The 16,073-nt window shown below is 38.2% G+C and overlaps 1 protein-coding gene across 4 annotated transcripts; it reads right to left on the bottom strand.

The window, feature by feature from the left end:
• Window positions 1-24: 24 nt before the first annotated feature.
• On the bottom strand, window positions 25-14,896 carry LOC118365352 (putative E3 ubiquitin-protein ligase UNKL). 4 transcript variants are annotated; one of them, XM_035747502.2, is made up of 16 exons: window positions 14,790-14,896; window positions 13,746-13,955; window positions 10,757-10,933; window positions 9,681-9,847; window positions 8,878-9,013; window positions 8,676-8,793; window positions 8,462-8,546; window positions 8,207-8,367; window positions 7,567-7,755; window positions 6,946-6,999; window positions 6,108-6,285; window positions 5,906-5,995; window positions 5,584-5,805; window positions 5,221-5,414; window positions 4,845-5,102; window positions 25-4,672 (listed from the first exon to the last, which is right to left on the bottom strand). In XM_035747502.2, exons 1-16 carry the CDS (start codon window positions 14,852-14,854, stop codon window positions 4,517-4,519), a joined length of 2,460 nt encoding a protein of 819 aa, XP_035603395.1. In that variant the 5' UTR covers window positions 14,855-14,896; the 3' UTR covers window positions 25-4,516. The 4 variants fall into 4 exon arrangements, with proteins under 4 accessions (XP_035603395.1, XP_035603396.1, XP_035603397.1 ...); XM_035747503.2 differs by having other exon boundaries at window positions 9,681-9,814; XM_035747504.2 differs by lacking the exon at window positions 14,790-14,896 and adding an exon at window positions 14,324-14,433.
• Between the last annotated feature and the right edge of the window lie 1,177 nt (window positions 14,897-16,073).

Genomic DNA, 16,073 nt, shown 5'->3' with positions numbered 1-16,073 from the left:
TCCATGAAACAAATACTCAACACATTTAAAGATCAAAAATGGTTTTAATTCCCAAGATACAAATTGTGAATTCTGTAAACCATTGCATAATGTTGCAGTACAATTGAACAAGTTAATGATACTCTACAAGCAAAATATTCAATACCCCCTACTTAATTGAGTAAAATGCCAAATCCAGCCTTTCTTTGATGCCATAAAGAGGATCAACTTTAACACAGGGGAACTCCCATTGATAATTTCTATGGAGTAGTTAAATACTAATTCAATATACAATGTCCTATTTGTCCATACTTTATTGTAACAAAATAAGGGACATGTTTCTCATTCGTAATACAAATGTCTACTTCCATCGACATCAGCGCAAATACATCTACAGTTCACAATTTAAGAACCTTTTATCCTACAGTCCACCAAAACCCTGAGAAAATCAAATGTATTCCCCCCTCCCCTTAATCATTACACTGATAAATACAGAGACCGGAAATCGGCGTGTGTTTAAGTCTTACATTTATTTCATTGTATAGCAATTCACAAAACTAGATGCTACATCATAGCTAACGGATGAACTGCTCTCCATATTATTCCAGTGACCTATTAAATATCTAATTTAGAACGGTACATTCAATATTTCAGGGTTTCTATGTTAAATGAACATTTTGAAATTAACTATTGGGAACAATTAAATGTTTTTACAAAATTTCTATGCTGCAATATGCATTTCTCTCCATACCAAATTGGAACAGCGTCATACATTTATGTATGTGCAAGATTGCATAAAATCTTCAGGTTCCATGATCACAATATTTAATAAAACAAAGAAACAAACACTTTACAAGAATGCAAAATAGATTATGCTAATCCACTGCAGAGCATTGTTACATCTCAATTACATTTCATTTACAAAACAGAGTCGTACTTGGTGCTTTTCTTTAACGGTAATTGTCTGTTTTTTCTTGTGCCAATAAAGTTGAGTCCAGTATTTATTGGTGGTTGGTATTGTGGCATGTTATGAAGAGTGATATGGCAAATACAGACTGAGATGAAGAAGCAGTATTTATCATTCTAAGGGTGCCCTAAGCCTCCCTTACGAAACATGCAGTCTGGTTCAAAACGGCCCTTCTCTGATCACTTACGAATGCTAGCTCTTCATAGAATTCTTAACTTTTCCGAGCGACAAAACAAATTTTACCACTCAAATCATTAAGTGATAATATCGAAAAAGCTAATCATCTGAGTGGTATCCACCACAGATTTTAATTGGGGAGATTATGGTACATACAATTATCTAAAGGCACTAGAATTTGGATTATTTTTCCGTTTTACTGTAAGCCACCCCTCATTAAGAGCAATACTCTTCAAATGCCAGTTAAAATATGACATTAACATAAGGCACCGATTTATTTAAAAAAAAAACTAAATTGGTCCATTGTAAAAAGAACATTAGTTTAATATGGCCATAACATTGAATGATTTAGAGCCATATTTATAAAATATGAGCTTAAGTTTTATTCAGTGTAAAAGGGAGATGTATACTTAGTATGCCAGAGGGGTGAAGGACCAAGAACAAATGAGTGATAAGAGTTGCTCCTTAAACTTACTCACGTCTGTATCTGCCATTGATGCTGGTTTAATTAAATCAAGTTCTGTCATTTCACCCGTCAATGACTCACTCATATCTAACCAATAAACAAATGATACACTAATCGCCATCTTTCCAATGACTGCAGTAAATTGTGAAGAAAACACCAGTCAAGTGAAAATGAAAGAAAGCACATTACAGTCAAAGTGTACTCTATACTCCTGACAGCATACAAGTAGTTCACAACCATCAATATTTAAAACTGATTTAAGATTTTAGCTGTAAAGTGAACAACATACTTCAAAATAGTACTCATCGCAGGAGGTTGGTGGCACCTTAATTGGGGAGGACGGGCTCGTGGTATTGGCTGGAGCGGAATGGTATCAAATACCATTCACACCGCTTCAGACATTATTATGAGCCGTCCTACCCTCAGCAGGCTCCACTGGTACTTGTCTATATGGCCACTTAAGAATATTAACACGTCACTAACTTGTAGACAACTAGAATTGTATATGCTGCTAACCACAGTCATTTGTTTTACAAAAAAGTATGCCATTAGTTTCTGTAAATGCACACCAATCTACATAAGGTGTTAGGTTTGGTTTGTTTCAAATCAGGTTGTTAACGATTTGCTTAGATTACTGAAATTAAGTTATAAAAAAAGGAAACAATAGCAATAAAGATCTTTGGTAAAACTACAAATGGGCTTCAAGTCCATCGCTATTGTCAGCAAAAGCAGTTGGCATAGTTCATTGAACCATTGAAGAGAATGTTATACTAATTGTACATTTCAATATAACTACAACAACAAACTACAACACCACTTTGGTTCATTTGAGTCAAGTCCACATTAACTTAGTTGGCATCACAGGAAAAATAAAAACCTGTGGTATATTAAAAGGTGAGCATTTACTGTAGCTTTATTAGGATTCTCCAACAACCCATTTAAGAATTGAGACATTCTACAGCAGTACATTGATTGGCCTGTAACAATGTTTTCGAAGATTCACAAAAGTACCCGAACCCGAAAAAAACAATTTAATCAAACAAGTCTTTGTTTAAGTGGTACTTTACTTGAACTATAACATTATAGAAGTTAAACCTGGTATACCAAATGTTAGACTCCATAACATTGTTGTGATACCATTTTGATATATATTAAGTAAAACGTGTTACTGCTTAACGTGTGACAATTTAGGCTTCTGATGTCTGAAATCTGAACTGTGTATGCACAATAAAACTTGAATGTAAATGCATTACAACTACATGTAGACATCTCTCTCAGCAGCGGCAAAGCTTGCAAAAGTGAAGTGATCGACTCTACAGTATGCTAGACTCACAATACAAATATATCTGGCAGTGATCTAGATTTGTAGCTGGTTAACGTATGACGCGTATAAGACATGCAATAAAATTGTTTCGCCTGCCATTTTAACATGATAACATGAGGGAACACTACCTTTTTTATTTTAGGATAAACACAAGTTTTGTTTTTCTGAGTTTCTGAATTACCATCCATGTAAACTATTTTATTTCTCATTTTTTATAACTAAGTTACAAATCGTGTACCTGGGAATATGGTTTTCTACTGAACACACTAATTGCTGTGAATATTAAAAGGACCAAGATATAGAGCGAGGAAAACTACATATTTTGAACACAGTAGAAGGTCATTTCAATTAGATCAACCTAGCTAAGCACATTACACTGTCGTATTTGAAAACACAACTTACAGGTTCAACACCATTGATGCATCTTACAAACACCAGTCTAAAATGTATAGCAGAGCCTGTTTTTAATCTTGTTTACAAACAAGACCAGAGTTGTTTCCTTGCTTGCATACTCCCAACCACTAAATCAAAGATTTAAATGAAAGCCGCACCAAAAAAGCACCATTGCCTGTTTAGACAAGGAAAATATATTGTTTGTAAGCGTGAAGTCAGGACACAGGCACTGACTAGATGTATATCTTCATACAACTATAATCTGAGGAAATAATTTGACATAGGATTGGGCAATACACTATGGCATATACATATGATGCAGAAATGTGTGCAGAAGCTTTGACTACCTGTGTCTGCTTTTACAACAATCCTCTAAGCATCGATGCTCATGGTTATCGTCTAAGGCAAGGCACTTGAGACTAGAATAGAGGCCAAGTATCAGATATGTTCTAGACATGTTTGAGAGCAAGTAGGAATCCGATCAAATTCACTGTGTCAGACTTATGTACATCAAGACATGCTCCTCTAACAACTACATAATGAACAATTGATTTGCTAACTGCTTTAGCATAAATGTGCCTTACTGACATTACAGCTGCTGGTTATGCCTAAAATGCATTCAAACATGTGTACTTATTTGATGGAAATGTGTAAATTAAAGAATGAAAAGTAGAAACTATAGTTTAGCACTTTTCTATGAAAACTAACAAGATATATAGAACTATACCATGATTTAAAAGGAAATGAAATATTCTAGTATGTTTCACAGTACACACAAAAGCAGGATACATTAGCATATTAAGAAAAATAATATGTAAATCTAAGAAACAAAAACAGCTCAAATCTAATTTCTAAAATACCCTTGAACAAATTCCCAGGTCAACAAAGTGCTTTAAGAGAAATCAATCTTCACAAAGATGGTTGCAATACTAATAATAATGTTTGACTGATGTGTTTCAGTGATAAAGTCAAATTAGGCCCACTTGGAACTATGGATGCCCAAACTTTTTGGAAAATGTAAGTGATCCATTACAATACAAAATAACATACTACATTTAACACCATTTATGTAGTTCAAATTAAACTATTAATTGAATTACTATATGAATACTGAAACACAAAATGCTATTTAGAAAATGTAAGCATACTATATGTATTAGTAGTTCTTCAAAGGGCAAATTCCTTAAGTAGTACCTTGAATAATTGTACATCACCACTTCAATATTTTTGTCTTACAGTATGGACATTCTGATTTACTAGGTGCACAGTTCTTACAAAGTACATAATGTTGGCAAGGCTGCAGGACTATGCAACGATCATGCGTTTGGCAAACTATACATTTCTTTGACTGAAGCTGATATATTACCTGTGTTGGGAAGAGAAGAGGTTGTATCAGAAACTACTCGCAACAAAATAACAATACAATGATTCCAAGCAAGATCTTAAAAGAAATGTGCTTCACTAGGCTAAATAGTCTGCCATAATGTATATCCTGATCACTATAAATAAGAATGTGTTTAGTATCTGGCCTTTCTTACCCCGTCTATAAGGTCTAGGTCAGTGCGCAGCTGACTCTGGATGGAGTGGAGCTTTGGTAGAGGGAGCTGGTCCAGGTCTCCATAGCTTCTGAGCAGGGGTGTGCCAGGGGAGCGACACAGCACGTCAAAGTCCCCCTGGAGCTCCTTCAGCTTGCGCTCAGTGTCCTCTCGCTTCTGCTCTGCCAGCTGCCGCTCCACCTCGGCCGACTTTGCTTGTTCTTTTGCATCATGGGAATCTTTCTGCCAGGCCTCACATGCCTGGAACAGACAGACATGTCAAAAATATAAATTGGTTTAACATGGGTCAGGATGTATTGCTTACTGAGGCAGTGCCTTTAGTTCATGTCATAGTTCTTGCATGGGACTAGTGTCTGACCTGCTTGACCTGGTGCCAGGCGTCTTCCCATTGCTTGATCTTCTTATTTGCCTCATCCAGCTCCCTGAAGAGCCGGTTCAGGTCAGCGCTGCTGCTCACAGTGGTGGAGCCCAGGCTGCCGAACACTGGTGATGGGCTGGGAGAGAAGTTGCCACTCACAAAGTCCCATATGCTGCTAGCTCCCCCATTCAAACCTACATGGTGGGATCAGGACAATTGTTTCATGTCAAAGCACAAGAAACAAAAAAAAAAACAATAGTGATGTATTTATGAATGGTTGATGATGCCTCAAAGGTAAAAAGAATAATGCTTACTCTTGCATGTTTGTTAAGATTGCTAGTAAATATTATATTGTTAACTTACCCAGAGAGTTCTGAGAGGAGGTAGGTGTTCCCAGAAGGCCATGCTCAGGTTTGGTTAGCAAGCCCTGAGGCTGAGTCTGCTGTGGAGCCATTCCTGACAACAGGCACTGGGAGAGGGAGCTCAGAGGGGATGCAGAGAGCGAGGAGTTGGAATTCAATGAAGAAGACCGTGCAAGGGAGCCAGGAATGTTGACCGGAGCGGATCCTCCCAGCATCCTTTGACCTAGAGGGCAACAGGAAGTGTAAATCAATTTCGCAATTAAACAATGCAGAACACACTGTTAAGTTAATTGTGTTCAATGTTTCAAAACAGGTTTGCTTACTTAAACCAAGACTGTTGTTTTCTTGCTCCTCAAACTCTTTATCAAGAGAGGCAACATTGATGTCACAAAAATTCAGGTCAAGAGCAGAACCTGAAAGAAAAGGCAAGTCTTTTCTTTTTGTTTTTCTAGAACAATAAGTATTCCTTGTATGAAGAGGCACATTCACCCCTCAAACAAGTTTGTACAATACAAGTACACTTACCTATAACTGACTCCACAGTATTGCTCCCAGGATAGAATGGGGTTGCTTTTGCATTCATTGTTGATAAGGTGGTGGGTGAGGAACTATCTGATCCAATACTGGAGGCCAGGCTAGATTCTATACTGGAGGTTATGCTGGATGCCAGAGGGTTCATCCCAGAGAATACACTATTGTGTGTCTGTAAAAGAGGCGTACATAGTAAGGCATTGTTTCATTAATAGTGTCAATTTGAGCAATACTTAACCAAGCACCAATGTAGTAAAGCTAAGAAGTAAGACAAGCCACAGATACCGTGCCTGGTCATATGCTTTAGATGCGAGATCATGAATAGGCTGTTTTTATCAAGTCGATTGGACGGGTCCCAATGACTTTGAAATTATAACAGCAAAACCCTTTTGCCTCTACATGAATACCTTTAAATATAAATTGTTCTACATATCACTAGCAGTGTTTCCCTATGATATATTTCAGCAGGGGCGGCAAAATTGCAGTTTTAAATCTAAGTTCCACACAATTCTACACATGTTGCCATGGCTTATGCTATCAGGGACTCAAACATTAACATATCAATGGGGGTCCTATTTTTACATTTTATACTCTCCCTGATTGTATAGTTTTTATTTTGGTGATTGGTAGTTCTCAAAGATGAACTTGTTTAAAAAATATATATAGCTCCATTATCTTTTCTACATACTTTATATCTGGTTTTAGTCATTTAAGTTTACACTTAAAATTATTCTCTATAAAAATCATGTTTTTTGGACTGGTGGTAAATTAATATTAGGGGGAACTAGCTTCTAGGAATACAAAGGCAGTGGCAAAAGCTTTAGTTATTCACCTGCTTGTCTTGGTCCATCATCTTTTGATCACTATGTCCCTTATAGTTCTTTATCTGAAAACAGACAGCACATTCACATGACCCAACACTTAAACCCAGCAATTGGCTGGGTCTTAGAAAGCCAACACGTTTCTTAAAAGTGAAGAAAATTCAGTTAATAAATCAGTCATCTGCAGCCCTATCAAAAGAGAGAAATTGCCTAATGTTATCACCACAACCCATTAAGACAGTCTAAGACTAAATAAGCAGACATTTATTTTATAACTAATAGATAACATGAACACAAGTTCCATATCCAAACAAAATGTCTAATCTACTTTCATAAAATGTTAAGCACAACACCGAATTTGACCTGGAACGGGTAAACTATTATTTATTTTGCCTTGGTTGTTAATTTCAGTATTCACCAAGTCATCACAAATTTAAAGAAAACGACATAACATAACATAAAAAAAGTGACTGACAAATAATTTAATATGGAAATAAATAAAAATTCGGAATAAAAAGAATGGAAACTATGACCAACGTGTTTATAGCAGTGGGTCAGGCCCTACACTAAGCTGAGTACAGGGGTCTTCCCGTAAGGACGGGGAAAGAGAGAGAGCAGTCTTATTGTAGTACCTGATCCTCGCGTTCAAAGCCCGGCGCTTTGGGATAGTTAGACGTCAGAGATGACACACTTGACGCGGTGGACTCTGAACATAAGCTACCATTAGTTAAGCATTTGGACCTGCCGATGGGTCCGATTGGGGACAATGAACTGTTGCTTCCTGAGCTTGGCGTTACAGTCAGACTATTAGAATATGAAACCTGAGGGAGAGAAGTACACATGGACTTAATAGGGTTTTAGAGCCAGCCAAACAAGCCCAGCTTTCCTAACAAGGCCAGAGAGCAGATGATAACTGAAGATATTTAAATGGAATATTGGCTTCAGAGAGAGAGAAAATGACACTGAATTGTTAAGGTTTGGTTTCTGTTGAATCCTATATTCATTTGAATTACACTGTATGTTTCTTGGTGCACTAGTACTACCAGAAACAAAATGATACAAACTAGTTAAATAAAAGGCAAGTACAGAAAACAGAAGAACGGAAACAGAAAATTACAAGAATATACAAAACAAACATGTGACATAAGGAAAGTTAACAGTTTAAATATCTATTCAAGGTCTTATCTATAGACAGCATGTTTTTCATACAAACTGAGATGCCTTTGTAAAAGACAGTGGAGAGAAGCATAGAGTAGTAATCAGATCACATACATTCCCCACTTGGCCGTTGTTGATGCTGCTGATGGAGTGTGCACTGCTGCCCCACTCGCTGACCGGACACTCTGAATACTGCTGAGAGCCCAGATTGGCCTGGGAGCCCGACTGCATCGCTGTTAGCAACGAGTTCATGGTCTCTTCCGTGGAGGGAATTCCTGAAAAAGTACACAATCACAGACAGGAGGTTTTATCTTTGAAAGGTTGCCAACAAGCAAGACAGCGGTGATTATTTTGAGGAGCTTCACTTACTTTCTACATGCGCAAACGCACAGAACGGCCCTCTAGGACAATAACCAGTTTGCCTCATGTCATTACATTTGGTGGATTTGTAGATCTGAAGTGAGAAAGACAGGTTCTCTGCTCATAACTGTGTGGCATTTTCCCAAATGAAGGTTTGACAGATTCCCCATTGCAAGAGACGAAATGTGCTAAGCGTTTATAAAGTCTCCAATGTCCCACTTACCTCTGGGTGGAACTGCTGTTCAGTGCGTGAGTGACAGTATTGACAGCTGTCTCCGCTGTCACACTTCGATGGCTCTCCCCACTCATCCCCATGTTTCACATTGGGACACGGAGTTGACCTGACACATCATTTAAAGGGTTAACTACATATTACACAGTTGTCAAAAGGCATACTCTGTCGTTTGACAGTCCTAATCGCCTACCTGTATTTGAACTTGCGTGGATTTCGTCTTCTGTCTCTACTATTGTGGTAGTGAGGGCAGGCATAGCCCTGTCTGCATAGTCGTGGAGGCTTGGTGCACTGCTCTGTTTTGTAGTTTGCTAAAACAAAATTGGTGTCTGGAAGGAAAGCACACAATAAGTTTGTTGTATGCACACAAAATGATTATTGTGGATAGTCAGATTAATATAATCTTTTGACTTCAAACGTTTACATGCTTTTCAAGAACGAGTCCCCTAATAATCTTGTTTACATGGCCATCTGAAATCAGGCTACCTGACGGGACTTTGATGAATGCATAAAAAAATATATTATAATAATAAAGATACGCTAATGAAAATAAACCACAGCGACCATGTTATTTTTGCGAAAACATTTTGATTCTTAGACAAAGTTTGTATGTGAAAACTATTTCTAATATGCATACTTCAGTTTTTCCAAACTCACTTCACTCGCACAAGAGGAAGCACGTGCACACCTCTGAACTCTGATGTCCTAATAATGACAAAGATTGTCCCGAAAACCAGATGTTTTAATCAGCGTATGCTTACAACTATTATGATAAGCAGAATAAGGTATTAATATGACTAATGCCATACTCTGCCTTCTGCCATAATCAGTTTTATATTGATTTATTAATGTGCATATAAACATACTCATTGTAAGACATTCTGTTATTGACCTAATGCCAAAATATAACACAACAGGTCAAGAAAATCCAATCAATAGAAAAATGATGTGGCACTGGGTAACAACGACACCAGAATCAATGTGTCTGCTGCTCACCCTGCCACCGGGGGTCCTCTGTAAGAGTCTTCTCTATCATGGCTTGGCTGGCCAGTACGCCAGGCTGTAGATCAGGGATACCTTCTCCAGATCCCAACTGGCCATTCTGGAGGGCTTCCTGTGCCTGGATCTCTCTGTGCACATGAAGAAGATCAGTGAGAGAGCTACTACACAAAACAAAGAAAAAGAGGAAGAGACAAAATGTAGAATATTCAGGCAATGCCTTGCTCTCACAGACTTGTTCTGCTCAGTTGCTAGGCAACGCTGATACCACATTTAATGTTGTTTTTGTTAAATTATTTCAAGCTCCCATTCCTTAATGTGACATCATTCATGGAACGTTGGACAGGGTATTGCTATTTTCTAGCGACAGGAATTTAAAATGTGAACACATGGTTCATAGTAAAGGGGCAAATGTATGTTATTGTTAAGCTTAAGTCCATTGCTTGCATACCAAAAACTAGGCCCATACCTGTATCCATATCTGAGATATGTGCGGTTATTACTTCATATATACCACTGAATCTTTCATCCCATTAAATAAATCACCATCATTTAACACTTTCATTGTTTGCACAGTATTGGTACTCAACAAACCCAACATCAACCCTGGCAATAAGTACACTATGACTGATGTCTATGAAGAGAAAAATTGTGCTTTCATCTGCTCTTAGCCCCGGCCAGTTCGAGAGGCATCAGGGAGACTAATTGAGCTAAGAAAATAGATTAACACGCTTCATTCTCCCACTTCCATGATTGGGCATGTACTGGAGTGGATACAGACTCACTTCTGCAGAGACAGCTAGGCCTAACATGTTGAATCAAAGTAACACTAACAATAGTAGAGAAGGGGTTGACAGCCAGCTTCAAAAATATGGTCTACGGGTACATTTTAGAATTTCATTAAAACTATGATTTACGAATGGAATCACTTGGTACATTTTGTTAGTGCATGGTCAGACCTTGCATGATTTATCCTTGTGTACTCAGCAAACTGGCTTAACAAGCCTATTCACATGTTTGTGAAGGTATGACACCTTGAGAACAGAGTGGTTACTAAAGGCATGATATATCACCTGATATCGTAGACCGGGGGGCGGAGATCATGTGGGCCATGGGCAAAGGCGCAGTGTAGGCCGTTCTTCACGCAGTGCCCGCGGGCATCAGTTTCATGGATACAGGTACCAGTCTTGTAATAGCGAAGATGGTACTTGCGCTCTGTGTCACCAGTGGTCCGGTGCAAGTAAGGACAGCTAGACAGGAAAGGAAACGATGATTAGACAAATGCAGACTTCCTCATTAAAATGATCAGAATTTGATGTGACAGAGATACAATCTGCATAAAATCTGTCCTATGTTTCTAGAATTCTATGCTGTGCTTATCCTAAGAAGTCAGTCCACAGATTTTAATTGAAAGGAAACAGACCGAGGCTAAAGGAATGAGTTACATATGTCTTCCTCCCTGTATTAGTGGCAACCGTTCATCTTGATGCTTAATATGCACATCAGACCAACAAAAATGTAGCCAATGCCAACAGTGGGAGTCAGAGGAATTTTATAGATAGAGCTCTCACAGGCTTTGATGTATGGTGAGGAATTTAACATAAATAATAGCAACATCGCTATTAATGTGCTCAAATTCACATTGAAAATGCTAGATAACCAATCAATTTCTCAAATACAGCAAAAGCTTCTGACTCAGCAATAGTAACCATGGCAACGGATGTGATGTCTAGATAAGAGAGCAGCCACTGGTAGAATGAGGAATAGAGAGTGAAGTGCTCGCTCTCAGGCAAAGTTTTAAAAATTGTATAGAACTTTCAATATGACAGCTGGTTGAATTGAGGAACATTGGAATTTCACTGCAGTAAGTAAACAAATACACTGATATAGTAAACTGGAACTCAACCTCAATGATTAACCAACCCCTCTATAAAAAAGTATTCAGTATGCTACATATTTGCCACAAATACTATTAACATCGCATCTAGTCGCTACCTCTACATATCACTAAACTGTGGATCTGACCAAAGCACTTTAACCAGACATGTGCCATTGAGGATTGTCATTGAACTAGTGAGTGAGACGTTTCAAATTACTCAATTTCTTTATGGTGCTCTGACACAAATAAGCCCAAATTATAGGAGTGGTTTGAATATCATGTTTCAGAGCTGTTCTTCTTAGTGTTGAACAGTATCTTTCTCAAGATATAATCTAGAACATCTATCCTGTCTTATTAAATAGGCTAGGTTATTAGCTGTATAGCCTGCTTCCTTTCAGTGAACCTTTAATTCTGTTAATTTTGTAGGGAGACTTGTAAAAATCCCCAACCAACACATACAATATTAACATTTCCATATTTTTACTTTAACTGATAGCGCTGCCAGTAAGTATACTAACAAGTACGTCTGTTCCAGTAGGCCAAGTATGGGCATTTTGTAATATTACTCAGGACAGGTTAGTAGTCCTGGGAAATGCCTGGGACTAAACAATACTTAGCTGCCAATACGATATGTATTGCGATTGGCTCCCTATTGAAAAAGACAATATCTTGTTTTCTATGAAGGAAAAATACTGGAGTTTTGGTGCAGGTATCCTCAACTAGAGCAGAACTAATATTATGATATTGTGAATACGACATATCGTCAAATAATATCCTGATATGTAAGTTCCCCCTTCACTACAGGGTAGCATTCTGTTTTTTTACAATAACCCTGTGACTTTGTTACACCTGGGAACTGAATAGAGTAGCTTTTATTTTAGGTAGATGCAAATTAACTGCTAATGTATGAATGTATTCATCCTTCCTTTGGTGTCTATCCGCACCACAAGCTTTCTCATATGTAACCTCAAGTGACAACTGTATCCGCACAACGTGACTTGCTATATTATATTTTAGGCTACATCTATTATCATTATCATGGTTGTGTCTTTACAAATGTGTAGGCTCATTTAGGCATATTCTTTGTTATTTTCATTTTCAGTAGATTGATGTCACACCAGTAGTGAAAACTACAGTTCTAAGAATGAGCTGAAGTGGCATACCCCAAACATTCAAAATATGTTCCTCTGATTTTGTTACAAAAGTGAAAATAGCTGATGCTATTTGCTAAATGACTTAAATGAAATGAAAAATGAAATGATGCTTTGAGGGTTGGGCCTAAAAATGCAGCAGTAGCCATTAAACAATAGAGCAAGAATATATAAAAGACTTACATACTCCATTTCTACCCCTCAGTACATCTCTATTAATTATCACAAAAGAGTAGTTATGCTCAAACTGAGCAGATAATTGAATTAGGAAATCCCTCTTCTACTTAGGTTTCAATGAACATGACGATACAGAACAAGTGGTAAAAACCAGACACGTCCATGTATAACTAACTACCTGTGACAACATTAAGGATACAAATACAAAGCAGGAACTCGTTCAAAGCGACCTCATTTTCAACGGACCCAGGAACAATAAACATTGGTTGCTCGACCAATGGGAGAAGGCTATGTGCAAAGGCGGTTCAATCACGAGCAAGAAAACAGGGGGTGTGTTCATCGTTTCCTTGTAAGCTGGAGGAAGAAGCTCAACCCCACTCTGTAGCTCAAAACTGACGTGTCCAGCGAGAATTACAAAAAAAAACATCCATGAAATGACAATGAATGTGGTTAACTCATCCAGTTAGATCGGCATTATTGGGGCTATCGTCCCACTCCGGGGCCATACGAGGCCATGCGGATCGACATTAGCTCGAACAATAGACAAGTCAACAACACCATGTGCAAGCTAGGTCATCACCAAGCTCGTCGTGCGAGCTGAATTCTGTGCAATAACGATATTTCACTTCAGGAATTCGCATGAATCGGACTTCCTACTGAAACAATGCAGCATCCATAAAATATTAGCAACACCGTTATAAGTGTGCTCACTAAATTGGCAACCTGCACACATTGAATGAATTCTCAACCGGAATGAACAACAGCCACAAAACAATATTGATAAGCATGATACAGTATCAACAATCTAACCAGAACATAATAATTTACAGGGGAAAATTTCAGCTTAATACTTACTCTTCTCCATCTGGGCAAATGCCCGTTGTCTCGTCATATTTTGTGCAATAAACGTCAGGGCTGTAGTTAAAAGTTCCATCTCTTCTTCTAATCGGTCGTCTTCGCCTCTGGTTGAGGAAATGCCAATGAAAACATGTAAAGGGTCTATGTTGTGTGCACTTGTGCTGCAGGAAGAGAGGGCACTGTTCGGTCCTAAACTCCTTCAAATATCTGCAAAATGGAAAGACAAAGGCAGTGTTAATGACAGACACCACCAGACATCGTGTAAAAAAAAGTATTGAGTCCAAAGCTCAGGGGAAATATCGCATTAACTTTGATATAAATGTTACAGCTTCGCTATTTAAAATTTAAAGTAAACACTATCTATGCTAAAGGTAAGGAGATACACGTTTACACCAGCTACACCATCTACAACTAATATTTGATTGACACTAGCTAGCTATGTAGCTGAATTTTACAATCAATCGAACTGCTAGAACTACTTGGTAGTGATAGCTAGTAGCTATCTACTTTGACCATTCACATACAATCCACGCAAGATGTTCGGCGTTGCACTCTATCAAACAACCAGAACGTACGTCAAAACACATGCGTAGACAGGCAGCATATAAGGCCGAGGTGGAAAGAGGAAAAGGATACCACTGCTGGCTGGCAAACCATTCAACTTCGCTAACGTTACCCAGTCCACGCTAGCACGCTGACTGGCTAGCTAACGTTAACCACCAATCAAGTTCCTGCGAATTCCGCTTTTTAATATTACGCCTATTTTTTATGTGGAACATTTTCATGGTCACACAATACAATTATACACATGTATTTGTTAAAATTCAGTTACTGTATCAATTTGAATATGTAGCTAGCAAGTTAGCGCCAGGCTAACTGCGTGCATTGGGAAGAATTTACAAAAGGAAAAGCACCATGTTTTACTGCACTACGAGTGAAGGAATATCAAGCAGTCCAACTATAAAACAATATTATGTACATAAAAGCAGCACGGTATTTTAACGAAAACGTCGTTGTCCATTTAACGTTTGCTTTACTTACGTATAGTGGGTTGGTTTCTCGGTTTGAGGAGAAGCGTTCGCCGCCGTTTTCGAAACCGACGGCATTTTCAGTCAAAACAATGAAACGCGCCTGCGCGAACTGTCCCGTTTCGTTCCATTAGCGTACGAAGAGAGATTTTTCTTTATTCTGTAAATGTGTCTACCACGATCCGTGCGTATATTCAACATAAATCACAAATAAAACTTTGATGTGTGCATATATTAAAATAAAACTATAGTCCGAATTAAACCAATTAAACTAATTACCAATTAAACTTCTGTAGCTCAGTTGGTAGAGCATGGCGCTTGTAACGCCAGGGTAGTGGGTTCGATTCCCGGGACTACCCATACGTAGAATGTATGCACACATGACTGTAAGTCGCTTTGGATAAAAGCGTCTGCTAAATGGCATATATATATATAATTAACCAAATTAAACCATAATCCGTGAATATGTATAAATATTTCAGATATTCACCATAAATCAAAAATAAATATGATTTGTAAATATATTCAATACAGTTTACAAATAAAACCACAATTTGAACAAATGTAGAAATATTTGCATGCAAATATTCAGAAATCCCTAACATTTACAACTTTGGAAAGTGTATTTGTGCATTCAAAAAGTGCTTGTGGATCTGTAATAATAGCAATAGTGCAACGTTACATAACAAGCAAAGCGCACTGTACACATCCTCGAATCACATCAAAAATATGCTGAGCAAAATCATCAGCAATGTCAGCATCACCATGTTATGATGACCAAGGACAATGAATTTGTGCATTTTTCCTGTGCAGACAGACAGACTTGCCTGCCTCCCTCTCCCTGTATTCAAATGGCAATGGCATTAGGGGTAAAGGAGTGTTTGTACAGGTTGGTCTTGACAGCTGATTAAAATAATCAATTTGATCAATTGCCCTGAATAAGCTGTGTATTCGTGCTAGGACAAAAACAAAACAAAAGTCCACCCCTTTGGGTCCCCAGGACCGTTTTTTGGGAAACTCTGCGGTGGGTCCTTGGGCGAGTCAGCTGTCAGATCAAGCAACTAAGGAAGGGCCTGAAATAAATGGGAGATTGACTAGTGGGGAGTTGCAGTAGGGTCCAAAAGCAGCCGGCTCAAGCGTTATTGTCAGGTTAATCATTTGTACAACTTTGCCTTTTATTGAACAGGCAACATTGCCCAGCCCCTTAACTCAATGATGCAACACAACACAGAGATGTATTGTACTGACAGTACTCAGACACAGAATGCATGTATTGACTAGGAAACAACATATTAAT

Source organism: Oncorhynchus keta, chromosome 5 (genome assembly GCF_023373465.1).
Source record: "Oncorhynchus keta strain PuntledgeMale-10-30-2019 chromosome 5, Oket_V2, whole genome shotgun sequence".
Lineage (NCBI taxonomy): Eukaryota > Metazoa > Chordata > Actinopteri > Salmoniformes > Salmonidae > Oncorhynchus > Oncorhynchus keta.
This window is presented reverse-complemented; position numbering and strand designations above follow the sequence as displayed.

Bases quoted from the DNA above. Each gene is read 5' to 3' on its own strand.
- LOC118365352 (XM_035747502.2), bottom strand. From the start codon at position 14,854: ATGCCGTCGGTTTCGAAAACGGCGGCGAACGCTTCTCCTCAAACCGAG. The intron at 10,934-13,745 runs GTAAGTATTAAG...TTTCCTGTCTAG, and splicing joins ATTTGCCCAGATGGAGAAGA to CTGTCCTTACTTGCACCGGA. The intron at 9,848-10,756 runs GTGATATATCAT...TGTTTTGTGTAG, and splicing joins CCCCCGGTCTACGATATCAG to TAGCTCTCTCACTGATCTTC.